The sequence below is a fragment of the Falco peregrinus genome, chromosome 3 (assembly GCF_023634155.1).
Source record: "Falco peregrinus isolate bFalPer1 chromosome 3, bFalPer1.pri, whole genome shotgun sequence".
Classification (NCBI taxonomy): domain Eukaryota; kingdom Metazoa; phylum Chordata; class Aves; order Falconiformes; family Falconidae; genus Falco; species Falco peregrinus.
The window spans coordinates 23,793,066-23,807,546 of NC_073723.1; the positions used below are offsets into that span (position 1 = coordinate 23,793,066).

Genomic DNA, 14,481 nt, shown 5'->3' on the forward strand with positions numbered 1-14,481 from the left:
TTACAAATTACGGAATGCAGGATTAGGGTAGGGATTGGTGAATTCAACAGTATTTCTTTGGTGCCATAGGTGCTGTTGTGTTGTTGCTGTTGCTGTGAACAATAACAAACAAATCTGCTATGCAGTTTTGTGTTTGAGCCTTTAAATGTCTATTCACAAACTAGATTGTTGTCACAGTAAATGAACAGTCACTTTAACTGCCATTTTATAAATTAACAAAAAATTTTAGAACTGACTGATAACAGTAATGAATTTGCTTCTCAGTCTTCCTCAGACTGTTAAGAAAAATGTTGTTATGACACGGTTTGGTTTGCATGCTCTAAGTTAACGGATATAAACAATTATTTTACTTAGACTGTTTAAAACCAGAAAAGAAACCTTAAACATGATGTTACATTAAGTCTGAAAATGTTTGATTTCCATTGGTAAACCAAAAATCTCTTAATTTCTTTAATGTATTTATCTATTTGATTTTGTAACTACAATGTTTTTTTCCTACCACAGGTTTTGAGCTTTCACATTGTGAGGACCCTGGTGTGCCACAGTTTGGATATAAAATCAGTGACCAAGGCCATTTTGCTGGAAGCACCATAATTTATGGATGCAATCCAGGTTACACGCTCCATGGAAGTAGCCTTCTGAAGTGTATGACAGGGGAAAGAAGGGCATGGGACTATCCTTTGCCATCATGTATTGGTATTAGACTCTTATTTTTCATTTTTTGCTTTACTTAAACTATTATCTGAACATAAGAAAGAAAGAAAATTGTAAGGATTTTTAGATCTATGTGAAATCTGATCTATATGTATACAGATCTATTTACACATACACTTACAGATTTCTCTGCATAGATCTCATCTAAGTCTATTTGAATGGTGGTGTCTTTTTGAGATTTGAAAAAGATAGTAATTATTAAACATTCGTGCATACTGAAATTCCTAATACATGAAAAAATATTTATAGTCAGCAAATAGTCAACATAAAAAAAGACAGCATAATCAGAAAACCAGGACCATATATGTCTTACGAGGGGTTGTAAAATTAGTAATTTTTTTCCTAATTGTGTCTAAATATCATTAGGCTAGAAATTTTTTCATCTATTCACATATAAATATTGTAAAATAAATAAAAAGAAAAAATACTAAGACATATGGAGTTGTATTTTTGTCACTTGGTTTCTGTTATGTAGCTGTGATGAATATAACAATATTATACACTTTATTACAGTATTACAATAACTTTATAAGCTGTGCAGGTACCTACAGGCTCAAGTTCTTCCATGGGAGAGAGAAAAGAAGACAAGAATTAAATATTCTAGTAATTTTCTTATTTTTTATCTCCTTTTTGAGAAAATTGGGATTGAGTGAGTAGAGGAAGCAAGGGGTGAAATGCAGCTTGTGCTTAGATTTAATTTTGACAGATAACTGTGCTTTGGCATGTCTTTATCAAGACACAGGTTTTGCACTGCCACCACACTCTTTGTGAAAACTACATTATAATTATTCAAAAATGTTTTGTATAGGTAAATCTATTTAGAATGTGAATCAGTCTTTGGTGTAAACTTGCTGAATTTTAAATTAACTTTATTGAAAACATATCTATTAGCCTGATATTCACAGGGAGATAATTTATCCATCCAGTTCAGAATACCATATATTTGTATGTATTGCTCTTCATTAAGCAAACAAAAGTACATTGATGGTGTCATTTAAATGAGCTTAGAAATTTTTTTTATTGATTTTGTTTATATTAGTTAGGTATTTCTCCAGCCAAGTAGTAAAACACGTTACTTGCATCCAGAGTGTGTAAAGCTGTTGTCTGTATCAGCAGTAGTATCCATCCCAGGCTGGGATATTTATAGGTTTGTTTAAATAGATTTAAAAAGAATTTTAATTAAAACAAGTGAATTTTTGTATAGATAAGTTTCAGAGGTCAAAATGTTTTTGAATGCCAATTGTAAATAATGATCTTGCATTCCAAATACCTTCTGATTTTTCATGTTAATTAAGGATCATTGCAGATGCCTTAAAATTCTCCTAAAAATAGGCGGTACGAATCTTATAAAATGTTTTAGGTATCAGTTTATGTCTTCCTGGGCTGAAAAATATATAGTAAAAGATTAATGAAGTCTTAGTAATAGTACAGCATGAGGAAATTGGCAAGAAGGAAACCAGGAAGCAGAAGAGCAGTTAAGAAAGGTACAAGATCACAAGAAAAAGCATGCTCAGATTAGCAATGTTCCTCAAAGAAAACAAAATTGCATCACAACAGCTTTTGTATAGGACTGAGACTTCTTTCAGATATCTCTTTAATATGTCTAAATAAAAGCCTGAGTCTGAACACTTCTTACTCATCCATGATCAAAAATCAGGTTTTGATACTTTAAATTCGGTAATGAATTAAATTTAAGGAGGTGAAGATGAATCAGCAGTTAAACTATCCTAACATTCCTGGTTTATAGGAATCCCTTCAGTGTTCACTTTTAGTTAGAATCAGATTGAAACGAAGCTTCTTTGCTATGGAAGGAAATTGAAAAAAACCCGACACTGATGCCCTTTATTTCCAGAGTACTTGTTTATGAGTCAGGTAGGTGTATGCACTCAAGTTCCGTGCTTACAAGAACTTGGTCTAAGCCCACCACAAGATCTCTTAGAGTCTATAGATTATTCATGCAAACCCCAAGAATCTGTGAAAACAGTGATGCTTTGCATGAAACATTTTAGGTTGGAATGTACAAATAAAATTATTTCCTGAATATTTATGAGCAACATAGGTCAACAGACACTTTAACTTGCTGCTACTATCAGAAATTGGCTTTAAAATGCTACTGTTCTTGTTTTGGTCTCTTTTTATGGAAGAATGTGAGACTTGACAAGACAATAGAAAAACTTTTCTCAAGCAGTTGTAGTAATCATAAAATTCAAATGTGGTAAATGTTACAATACAGCATACTGTCTATGGTATTGCAGGAAGAAATGTAGTATAATATATATTTCCTGTAACTTGACATCCTTAGAATAATTTTTAGCATTGACACAGGCAAAATTAAGGTTCTTAGGTTTGTCTTAAAGTAGGCAATCTGGAGATGTAAGATAAAAAGGATTTTGTGCTGTTACATCTGACTGCAACCTGGGAGGAGAATGCTTTCTGAGAAGTCACCACTTGCACAGCTGATTCAGCAACCAGCAAAACTGGGGAGCTGGAAGCTTGCTGGAGAGGCAGAAATAAGCCACTGGGAAGAGAGAGAGAACCTTTAAAAATCATAACAAAAAAGCAAACTGGTTACCCTCTGTGAAAATTAGGAATTATAAACTTGTAGTTGTTCAGTGGTTCTTCATGCAATGTAATTAATTTTAAATTTAATTCTGTTTGTAGTGAGGAATTTTTTTCTTTTTAGTCTACTATATTTATATCTTTACTGGAAGAATAGTAGACCGTTACCCTCTGAGTTGAATAATTGTGAAAGATATTTTTTTAAAGAGTCTTTCAGAATTAACCAATTGCCAAAGTGCTTTAAAAAGATGAAAGACCACTTGTCTCAGCAAATTTACTTTTATTGTCAGAAAATCCATCAAGAGTAACATTTCAATTATATTTTGTCATGAAACTCATAGATCATAAGGTAATAAAGCTAAATATTTTACGTGATATTAAATCAAAATAAAACTACATTGTAACTATACCAAGAGATCTAATCACAGCATTATTTTGGCTTTGCACTTCACAAGAGAGAAAGCATTAGAGGGACTTTAAAAGGAAGGAAAGTAAAATAGGAAAGCTTTAAAGGTCTCAGGGATCTACATTAAAAAAAATCAGGTTTTCTCAAAGATTAGGTATTGCTATTATGAAATATTCACTTTTGCCAAATGACTGGCTAAGGCTGTCTAAAAGAGACCTACTTACTTACCCTCTGTTATCCTCCAAGAAATACTACAGCTTCACTGTGACGACAAGTTTTGCTTAAGAAGTTTTATAAGCTTTTTTCCCAGGCTGAAAGGCTGATTTTTTTTTTTTTTTCTTCTCTGAATAGCCTGCTTTTATGTAGTGTGTTTCCTCTCTCTCTCACTCCTTTTTGTTTAATTTTTTTTTAATTTTTTTTTCATACTTACTGATTTATTTAGTTTTCTTGATTTAACTCTGTTGCTTTAGAGTGACATGGTGTTCTTGGTTTGTTTCATTTTGGCAAGTAACAATCCATATTCCTTTCATTACACATGTTTTCTAAATATTATGTTCTGTTCAAAATTATTAGAAAAACATAGGTGCCAAAGGCAAATACAAAAATATTCAAATAAAACCACTTTTACAGGTTCTTTTCCTAATGCACTTCAAGTCCTTATATAATGTCTTACAATCTAGGGCATACAATCAGTTTAGTTATGTTACTTATCCAGCAAGAGAATAGGTGTATAAATTGATAGCTCAAGTGACTAGTTGGAAGACTATTGTTAATGAATTACAAATAACACATTACACATTGGTGTGTTTTTTTTTATTTTTTTTTTTTTTATTAGCTGAATGTGGAGGCCGTTTTAAAGGAGAATCATCAGGAAGAATCTTATCTCCTGGCTATCCTTTTCCCTATGACAATAATCTGCGCTGCATGTGGGTGATTGAAGTAGACCCAGGAAATATTGTCAGGTACTGAAAACAAATCCTAGAATTCTAAAAAATCTTTTTGGTTATATAATAACCAAATCTTACCTGTACAGTTGAGGGGGAAAAAAAAAAAAAAAGGATTTAGAAAGGATTTAGTGTTTTTTAGTGTTTAAAATTTAAGATGCAAGTCAAGACCTGTGTTTTTGGCATTCTGACTTTGAAAATGTAGGTTTGTGTTGAAACTATCTATTTTTTAATAAATGCTGATGCAGATCAGTCCTTAAAATTCGTTATAGTTTTAATGCCAAAGTTGTGAGACTGAGCATATACAAACTGCTAGAGTAAGCAGAACTGTTTAGTGGAAGAGTTTGTATTTAAACAAAACCCAAAATACGCTGCATTTCAGTAGCTCTTTTTAGTTAGACAGTTATTCACACTATATCACTAACTGCATGAGTGTACAGTTCTATTTAACTTGTTTTAATGAGAATGTGATACATAATGTCTTAAGAAAAATAAAACTATTTTCTGAAAATACTGTGTGGATACTTATAGATTATTTGAATAGCTAAAATTATATGTTATTTTGTGGTAGACAAATTGTTAGGTTTTTTTCTTTCAAATGCATTTCTGTATTGGGCTTTTACTTACCCAATGGTAAAGTATGAAACATTGTGGCACCCTTGGAAAACAAAGTTTGTTTATTTGATTTAATTTTGTCGTTAAAAAATTGTTCTTGAGTAATATGAAAGCTGACAAGAAAATCATGGTTTTCTTTCAGCCTCCAGTTTCTTGCTTTTGATACTGAGGCATCCCATGACATTCTAAGAGTTTGGGATGGTCCACCTGAGAATGAGATGTTACTCAAAGAAATTAGTGGATCCCTTGTTCCTGAAGGCATTCACAGTACACTCAACATAGTAACTATGCAGTTTGACACCGATTTTTATATCAGCAAATCTGGATTTGCCATACAGTTTTCAAGTAAGTAGATGAATTTAATTTTATTTTTTTTTCTTTTCTTCTTATAAGGTAGTTCACTCAGACATAATTTTAGTGCCAGGAACAACTGAAATCATTGACAGCATTTCTGACTTTGTTAGGGAAATAGTTGGCTCAGACTTACACATATGCTGTAAAGCTGTATTTTTATCTTTAAAAAAAAAAAAAAGAAAAGAGAAAAAAAAACCACAACCAAAAAAACCCAGCCAACACCCACCCCCCCCCCAAAAAAAAAAAAAAACAAACCCAACCAAAAAAACCCCAAAACAACAAATCACACCCTTTGCTAGTTTGGATTTGTTTCAAGGGCAGCTGGGGCAGTGCCAGAATACTCATAATTATGACTGGTCTTTTTCACAAAGGAGGTGATGTAGGCATGTTAAAGCCTCCACCCTTGTCTAATCAATAAGAGTTTCTGCTTTCAGAGACATCTGTGCAGAGTTCTTACTCCTGCTGTGCTTGTATAGGATGAAATGGGAAATAACACTACAGGAACAGCGGTGTCCTCCCTGTTGCCTTCTAGCACTATTTCATCTTATTACAGGCAGCATGATGACAAATCTAAACAGTTACTTAACTGTTATTAAATCCCTTTAGACATTTTTAGTGCCAAAATGGAAGAAATCATTGTGTGAGACTCATTTTGACCTTTTTTTTCTGGTCAGTGAATTTTTTTTTTTTTCAAGATTAGCGATATCTAAACAAAATATAGTTTTGTTTATCAGTAGCAATGTTTCTAACATGGGTTGGCAAAGCATTTCTTAATGAAAACAATATTTATCTTCTTGTGCTTCCTGAGCTTGGTGGTTTTATTAGCCCTTGTTTTCCCTTATCCTCATTCTTTCTATGTGTATGACAAATACATGTGCACACAGTAATTTGAAGGAAGAACGAGCATGTAAATGAGACAACAAAGTGAAATACGTTTAGTTTGTAGTGAACGTGTGCCTCTGTTCCATCTGATGTTTTTTGGACCAATGAACAGTTTTTATTTCCTTGGCTCCAAGATATTTTTTGCAATTTTACCACCTTACCCCAGTCCAGAGCCTGTTTGGAAGATTTTCACATACATACTTTCTAGAGGAAAAAGTTTGATGCAGATTAGGAATGGAGTTGCAAGGAAAAATGAAGGGGACATAGAAGTAAAGCCGTAAAGCAGCTACTGATGTACTTCCAGTGCTTTACCTGAAAAGAGGTTTTAGATTTTCATCTGAAAGAAGAGGTATTTTATTTAATATTCCATGTTTTTGCGGTCTGTTGAGATCTAATGATGACAGTTTGAAGGATCCATGAAGTGTTAACTGCCTCAGCATTTCTCTTACTCTTCAGTCGAACGTTCACAAAATCACTCAAATATTTGGTGTTGCACAATTTGGGTTTATATTCCTTATTAGAATTGCAGAGACACCCCCCACCCCACCCACCCCAAACCGAAGATTTTAAAAATAATGTATAGCTAGCTACAGAACCACAAATACACTGTTGCTGTATGGACATGTTATTTTACTAAGCAGAATGAAATACATTTGAGGAGATGGAAGGCAGAAAAAGATACTTCTGTGCAACTTTGTTTCAAGTTTTCCTATAATTTCTTTGAGTCTATAATGTTGTCTGAGTGAAACAGATGGTGTCTACATACTTTAGCTACAGTGTAATTAACAAACAGAAAGCTCCCGCAGGGGAGGTATCTGCTTAAACTTTCCTCTTGCCATTTCAAGAAATTGGGTATGAGTATTTAACTGGATTATTGGCCCTTTTACCTCAAGAGGGATGTTATTCGATGACAACAGATATTTTATGTTCACACCTTTCTAATACCTTCATTGATTTATTATTTATATTATTATTTTCTTAATCTTTAATCTAAAAATCTGTTTCTAAAAAGTGATTTAACCTTCTCATCAGTTCCTTACAGTTTATCTTATTTTATGAACTGTTCATACACAATTCTGCATCTGTCATTTATTTAATAAGTGAAAATATTCTCCATTGATAATGTGATATAATTTGATTTTGATTCCTTTACAAATCATCCAATATATACAGAAAATTAATTTTTATCTGTTAACATAAATTATAGGTGAGGTAGCATCCTTCACCAAATTAAAAGGGGGGTGGGGGGAGGGGAGACAAGGGGATGAAAGACTAGAAAAGCTGAAATGTTGTATAAATAATAGAAAGAAATTTATAATTTAATTAGTATTAAGTATTACAGCTGGTACTATTAGAATTGCCTCTATCTAGGGCCTCTGGACATAATCCTTTACAAGGCATCAAAGTTGTTACAAATATTGTAAAAAATTAGGGAATAAGAAGGAGAAGAGTTAAGATATTTTATTGCCCATTGCCTGAATTAGTCTGTTTTGATTGTTTCTTTTTGTTTCCTTCACTTCTAGGGGAGAAAAAGGAAAAGCAGGGGGGAGGGATGGGAGAGGATGGATGGACACACACATAGGGGCTTTGTTATCTGAAATAGTAGAACTATTTCCATGATTTTAACATTCATAATCTATTTCCATAAGTAATTAATATGAAGGAAACTGTTTATTTTAAGCTGAACTTCTAAGGAATACTGCAGACTTTTGTGGTTGAGAAGTTGGTTAAATTGGTACTATTGTGCATTACTCTGAGAGGGAGAAGAGAAAGTGATGAATTTGGTATGAAATAAGGGAGGTCAGACTGCTCGTGCTTCTGTACTTTACACCACAATCAAGGATCTAGGACTACTGAAAGTACAGCTTATTTTATACATCTTATGTGTACAAAGAAATAAATGCCAATAATCATGACTTCACAACTCATCACTAGGCAGAGCAGACCTTTGGTCTAGTGTTGTCTATGATGTGCAGTGTATCCTTTTCTTGTTGTACATCTGCAAACCCTGACTATGGAATTCTTCATATAAACACTAAACTTTTTCACTTCCTGTGGTATCCTTTGAGATGACAGTGAAGGAGCACAACAGAAGGCAGAAAATCAAAGTACAGAAAGATGCGTAATAAAGCAGAATATTTTTTAAAAAATAAACATATTTTAATAATATATATATTATTTATTTAAATATTTAAAATTTAAAAAATAAAATAATTTTTTTAAAGTGCATATGTGTATATACATGTAAAAGAAAAGTAAGAACCTCTGGGGATTCAACAGCAGGATTACAATGTGAGGATTTTGAAACATGTCTAAATGGGATGAATGGATTTCATAATGTAGGTAGAGAACAGGTAACAGAGGTCTTCCCGTAAATTGGGAGGAGGATGCGAGGTTGACAACAGGCCACAAGCAATGTGCAAACAAGAAGTACCTGTTCATGTTTTCTTTGAACTACCAGAGACAGAGCATGAAAAGCCCAATACTTACCGGAAAATCACCAGAGAAATCAGCAGTAACTTCATTTAGTTAGTAAATTCTGCACAAAATAGAAAATTAGACCTTCAAGAAAAGTGCAGGGGAAAAAGAAGGGAACAAGCATGTATTTGCCAGCAGCACAAGTGATATATCACAGGGTCAGGCAGAGGTATTAAGCCTAATGAAACATATAAAGTGCAAAAAATTGGGTGATAATAATTGTGTGTGCTTAAAATAATCTTTTTGGTTCCTTTAATGCGCATGAAGTGTGTATTATCAGATCAGATCCTACTGAAGTTGATGAGATTATTCCCATAGATCTCAGGGGCCTTTGAATCTGGTATTGCAGGGAAGTTTCGTCTTTGTTAATGTTAACAGTTCAGGTGCCATTTATGATTTATGCAGAAAGGAAGGACCTGTATTCATCTTACTTAGGTTGTTATTTCACCGTTAATAGCTGCACTACTGAGTCAGTGTTGCAGACTTCATTCTGTTCAGCCTAAGCGTGCGGTCACATTTCTGACTAACTAAACAGAATACAAGGTAGAGCATTTTTTGTGCTTTATAAGGCAACTAGTACAGAACTAACCTGTGAATATGTTTTGAGTATTTAGCAGCTTTTCTGTAAATACTTGCTCCTGCAGTACTTTATATCATGTGACAGCATTTTCTTGTATAACAGGATATGCCTTAAAATCCTTGGATTTACTCTAATGTCAACCTATAGCTGTCCCTCCTTATTTTAAAACTGGGTGAATAGCCCTTTGGAGTTACTTGTCTGCTAGACTACAGAAAAGGGCTAGAAAAATTGTGTCAGATACCTACCTGGATGGCTTAAGTTTGGCAATATTAATTTCCAGTCTAGAATTACACTGCATGATATTCCTTACTTTGATTACCTTTAATAATTAAATGCTTACAAGTCAGCTTTCTATATTGATGTTTAGTGCTGATTTATAGCCGCACTGTTTTCTAAATGTTCTATGTTTGATTTTGTTTGTTTGTTTTCTTGGGGTGGTGGCGGTGTTTGGTTTTGGGGGGGTTTTGTAGGGTTTTTTTTGTTCAAAGAAAGACGTATTCACCACAGTCTCATTTAGGAAGATTTTTTTTTTACCATGAATACTCTCTGGGGTGTTGGGTGGTTTTTTTCCCCATTTTCTAGTAATAGAGCACTGTACTTCTGACACGTTTAACCTGAAGGTGATTTGAGAATGGAAGTGGGGATTTTAGCTGTTTTCTTTCTCAGAGTGTTTTTTACTAGCACTGCTCATATAGGTATCATATTTTAACATAACTTCTTCCCTTTTCTGAAATCAGTAAGATAGGATTTATTTTTCCTCATGTCTGTTCCATAACAGAACCAGTTTTTAATCAAAAATGTTTTCATACTTGGGTTTTCTGATTTCTTTCAACTTTGAGAGGAGTCCTTTGAATTTAGAGATTTCAAGGTTACTATTTTTCTATCAGAAATAACTGTGAATGTTCACACTTCTAAATTTAGTCAAGCAGTTTTTGTTTTGCTTGGCTGGGAGTGGTGTTGGGGTGTTCTTGTGTTTTGTATATAGATGTGAAAGAAAAGTAATAACCTCTGGGGATTCAACAGCAGGATTACAATGTGAGGGAGGTTTTGTGTGTGTTTATTTTTTTTTAATTAGTTTTTGGTTTTGTTTTTAATGTCAAGAGGCTTAAATGAAAGAAGCCATCGACTAAATTTCTTCTATCAGTTGTTGCCTTTCTTCTAACTAGCAGATATTTTTCAAAGGAGTAACCACTTATGGGTCTCTCAATGGAAAAATGTTATTCCTGTCACAGGTTTGTAAGTGACATTAACTGCTCAGTAGCTATTATCTTTTAGTGCAGTAGTATGTAGGATACGTCTATTTTATGCAGGCAAACACTATGAGTTAATGCTTCCATGTAAAATGCCCTAGTAATGGCTAGTAGCTAGAAAGCTGGAATTATAGTATAGATAGCTGAAACAGTAAGGAACTGTTGAAAGAAACAGGTTAATTTATAAGAGCTTTTGAAATTTTAAATAAATAGTCCTCTTGGTCACTTCACCATAAAAATAACTTATTTTAATTAGATTGAAGGTTAAACTTCCTTAATTTAAACACCATGCAACATAATATGGACAAACCCCTGTGATTTCTATCAATGCAAAGCCTACTCACTTGCCCTAAATTTACAGATATATAATTGAAAATAGTACTTGTCTGACTTCTGACATGGCATTTCAGAAAGCTCAAGCTATTTTGGTTCCAAACTGAGAATGTCATGTGCCTCAGATTAGTGTTTTAAGTATTTCAATTTTGTATGTGTGTCATCCATTCTTTGAATCTCAAAAATCTGCTGCTATGTTTTCTGTTTAAGCAATACAAAGTTGAATGCTCTGCTTTAGGTTTCTCAGAAAAAATACATAATTTTGGTAGGTCATTTCATTTGCAAACAAAATTTATTACAGATCTTTATAATTGTCTATAAACCAAAATAAATTTAGAAGTGCAAAAAAATCTTTATGTGGAAACATGATGTTATCAATGAAACTATTTTTTTATTTCAGAAAAAGTTCTCTTTAATTTCCTCATATTTTTTTTCTCTTCATTAAATCCAGTCTCTTTCATTAAATTCTTTAAAGTTAACGATTGATAGAAATACTGTACAAGACAGTCAAATGTTTCTATAGTAATATGTTTGTACAAATCTTTGAAAGTATTCCAGCTAAGATACTTTGAAGGTTTAATTAATAGCGTGTACTTTATCTTCCATTTTGTGTTAGTCAGTAAAAAATACAGTCAAAGGTATATGGGCTACACTATTTTGTGTAACAGTTGTCTTCTAGCAGCTGTAACATCAGTAGAAGGACATTACAATTTGGTCTGTATCCATATATGTATGATTTTAGTCACAGTAGCAAATTAGAGAATGAGGGGATAAGGGAGCCTGATCATCAAGTAGTAGCCTGTGCTTAATATTACAGCTTGCCACTTTAAGCTCCTTTGAGACCAAAATTATGTGCCTTGATTGACTGCATAAGGAGTATAATTGCCATGAAGCTTTCCCTTCCCTGCATTTCCATCACTACCAATAAGTGAGCAAAACTGCATGAGGCCAAGACTTGCTACTCATTGTCTTCCATATACAAACAAGCATCTCACAAACCACTTGTAGAGATTTTACCCTGAAAATCAGTATCTGCTTTCATACGCTATGTTGGTTATTCAACAGTTCTTTTTTGCTATCTTAGATAGAATTACAGGCAAACTGAAGTGTGACATACAAATTCATCAGCTGAGGTTTACAGGATTTATTTTTATGAAACCATGTAAAGGTGACATTTTGCATCTTTAAATGTATGTGAAGCTCATCCTGCCTCATTGAAATATCTTCTTACAATATGTTTTGCATTTAGGAAAGTAATATTGAGCTGGTTTTGCAGTATTCTCCAAAAAGGCATCTTGTTAAGTATTTGCTATAAAAAACAGAAGTAAGCAGTGTACAATTGACATTCAGTCATATGACTGGGGAAACCATTTTCCAATGGTAAACAAATGAGATTCTATAGTTATTCTGCCCTGTGTGTCTCATGGACAAATTCTGGTATTGCATTAATGCTACTTTAGAGATGGATTTTCTGTTAGTAATTTTCAGTATCAGTAGTTTCTTTCATTTATGATTCATGTGCCATCCTTTATAGATATACACAGGCACACATATGCATGCACACGCACATATGATGGGCTCTTTTCTGCAAGTACAGATACATCTTCAGGACTGTTATTCTTTTTCTACAATTATTACAGTTGAATGCATAAATGTACAGGAGAGACAGATATTTAAAGATTTATCTTCTGTTTCTCGAGGGCCTTATGCATCTTATTCTCACTTATGCATCTTTTGTTTTCAGTCAATGCATGGTTGAAGTGTGTTTTCTATTGTATGTAATCCATATCATAGGAAAGAATGATGTTTTGGAAGTTTTATTGCCAGCTTGTGATGGAATAAACATAACACAAAGAAGTATCCAGAAAGAACTAATATTTTGGGAGAATGGCCAAAACTTACTTATATAAGTGAAATTTCTTGAAGGCATATTAGACTAGGTTTACACTTGATCAGTGATACTTTTTAATGTTCTGTAAATTATATTGCTGCCTTTCAAAAAGCTTTCACTATTGGAATCCAGAGCCTCTTTTTCAAGCCATAATTCTTTCAAATTCTGTATATGGATTTTACATCCCATATACATCTTCTAACTTCAGTTTTCAGCAAAGTTCTTTACATGGGGGTTTCTTCCAAGTTTGTCGGCTCATTGGCTGTTCCTACTTTCCCTCTTACCTCATTCCTGGCTAGGGGTGGGTGTTTTGTAACATAGTTAAATTAAAGGGAGATTACTGCTGCTATTTTATTGCTATAGAAATATTTCTTTTTTTCTTAAAAGCATTCCAGTAATTTGCCTAATCTCATAAACTACAGACCTAGCAAAGACATTTGACTGAAGGAATGCTCATCTTTCATTCTTCTATATATGACTGTGGAAAATATTATTTGTAGACTGGTAACTGGCTGGTTACTGGCTGGACACATTCAGACATGCAGTCAGGGATGTAATTCATTTACATAGAGGAATTTTTAAACCTTGCAAAAGAAAATTAAAATAAAAATCAGATCTTTATTCTTTATATTCCTATTGTTGTTTTGGGACGGTATAATCTGTATAATGAGACTAAAGAAAACAGAAGCTGTTTTCTGACAGTGTACTGTAACTTTTTTCAAATGACCATGGTATAATGCTTTCCTAAAGCAAAAATTTTAGTTAACAAAGATCAGGGTAATGACATTCAAGTATGTGGACACAATGTTACCAAATAAAGAGGCCAATTCTATATAAATGTATCAATGAACAATGTAATGTTCAATTACATTACAAAAAAGAAAAAAAAATTAACCAAAACAATTGAAGCAAAAAATCAACAAAAGCTGAATACTTCAGACAGATTAAACATCATCTTACTTTACCAGGTCTCAGGAGCTCCAAATTCGGCCCTATCTTTAACAACACCCCAAATATTAATAGTTTTGAAACTTCAGGTTTATAATGCATATATACAATTTGTAATACTAAAAGACAAAATAGAAAATTTAACTTTTAAGATAGAAGCAATCTCCCCATCTTCTCAGAGCATTTCAGTTCACTGAGACTGCAAAATCAAGAACAAGGCAAATCAGCAGTGCTGTTCTCTGTTTTACAACTGTATCCTTAAGAGTTGCAACAGAAAAGGTTGCACACTATTCTGTAAAGAATTAAACAGATATGTTTTTGCTCAGACCACCTTTTTTTCTTTTCAGTACAAAGACTAAAAACCAGATGATCACTGGTAAGATTTCCCAAGACATGAGAAGCCCTTGTGTGTGTTCCAAGATCCTGATGATTGCTTCTTTCTGAGAACCTATTTCTGTTTGTTTATTCATAAACATAATGAATAAACACATAAAGAAATATGCCAGCTGAAATAGAGGTAGATCTGG

The 14,481-nt window shown here is 33.2% G+C and overlaps 1 protein-coding gene across 3 annotated transcripts in view; it reads left to right on the forward strand.

Moving 5' to 3' along the window:
• CSMD3 (CUB and Sushi multiple domains 3) overlaps positions 1-14,481 on the forward strand; it is a 725,287-nt gene that overhangs the window by 482,433 nt on the left and 228,373 nt on the right. For all 3 annotated transcript variants that reach the window (XM_055800728.1, XM_055800729.1, XM_027777765.2), the window contains 3 exons: positions 505-696; positions 4,515-4,641; positions 5,381-5,583. In XM_055800728.1, coding sequence (XP_055656703.1) covers positions 505-696; positions 4,515-4,641; positions 5,381-5,583 — 522 coding nt within the window. The remainder of the gene's footprint in view (positions 1-504; positions 697-4,514; positions 4,642-5,380; positions 5,584-14,481) is intronic.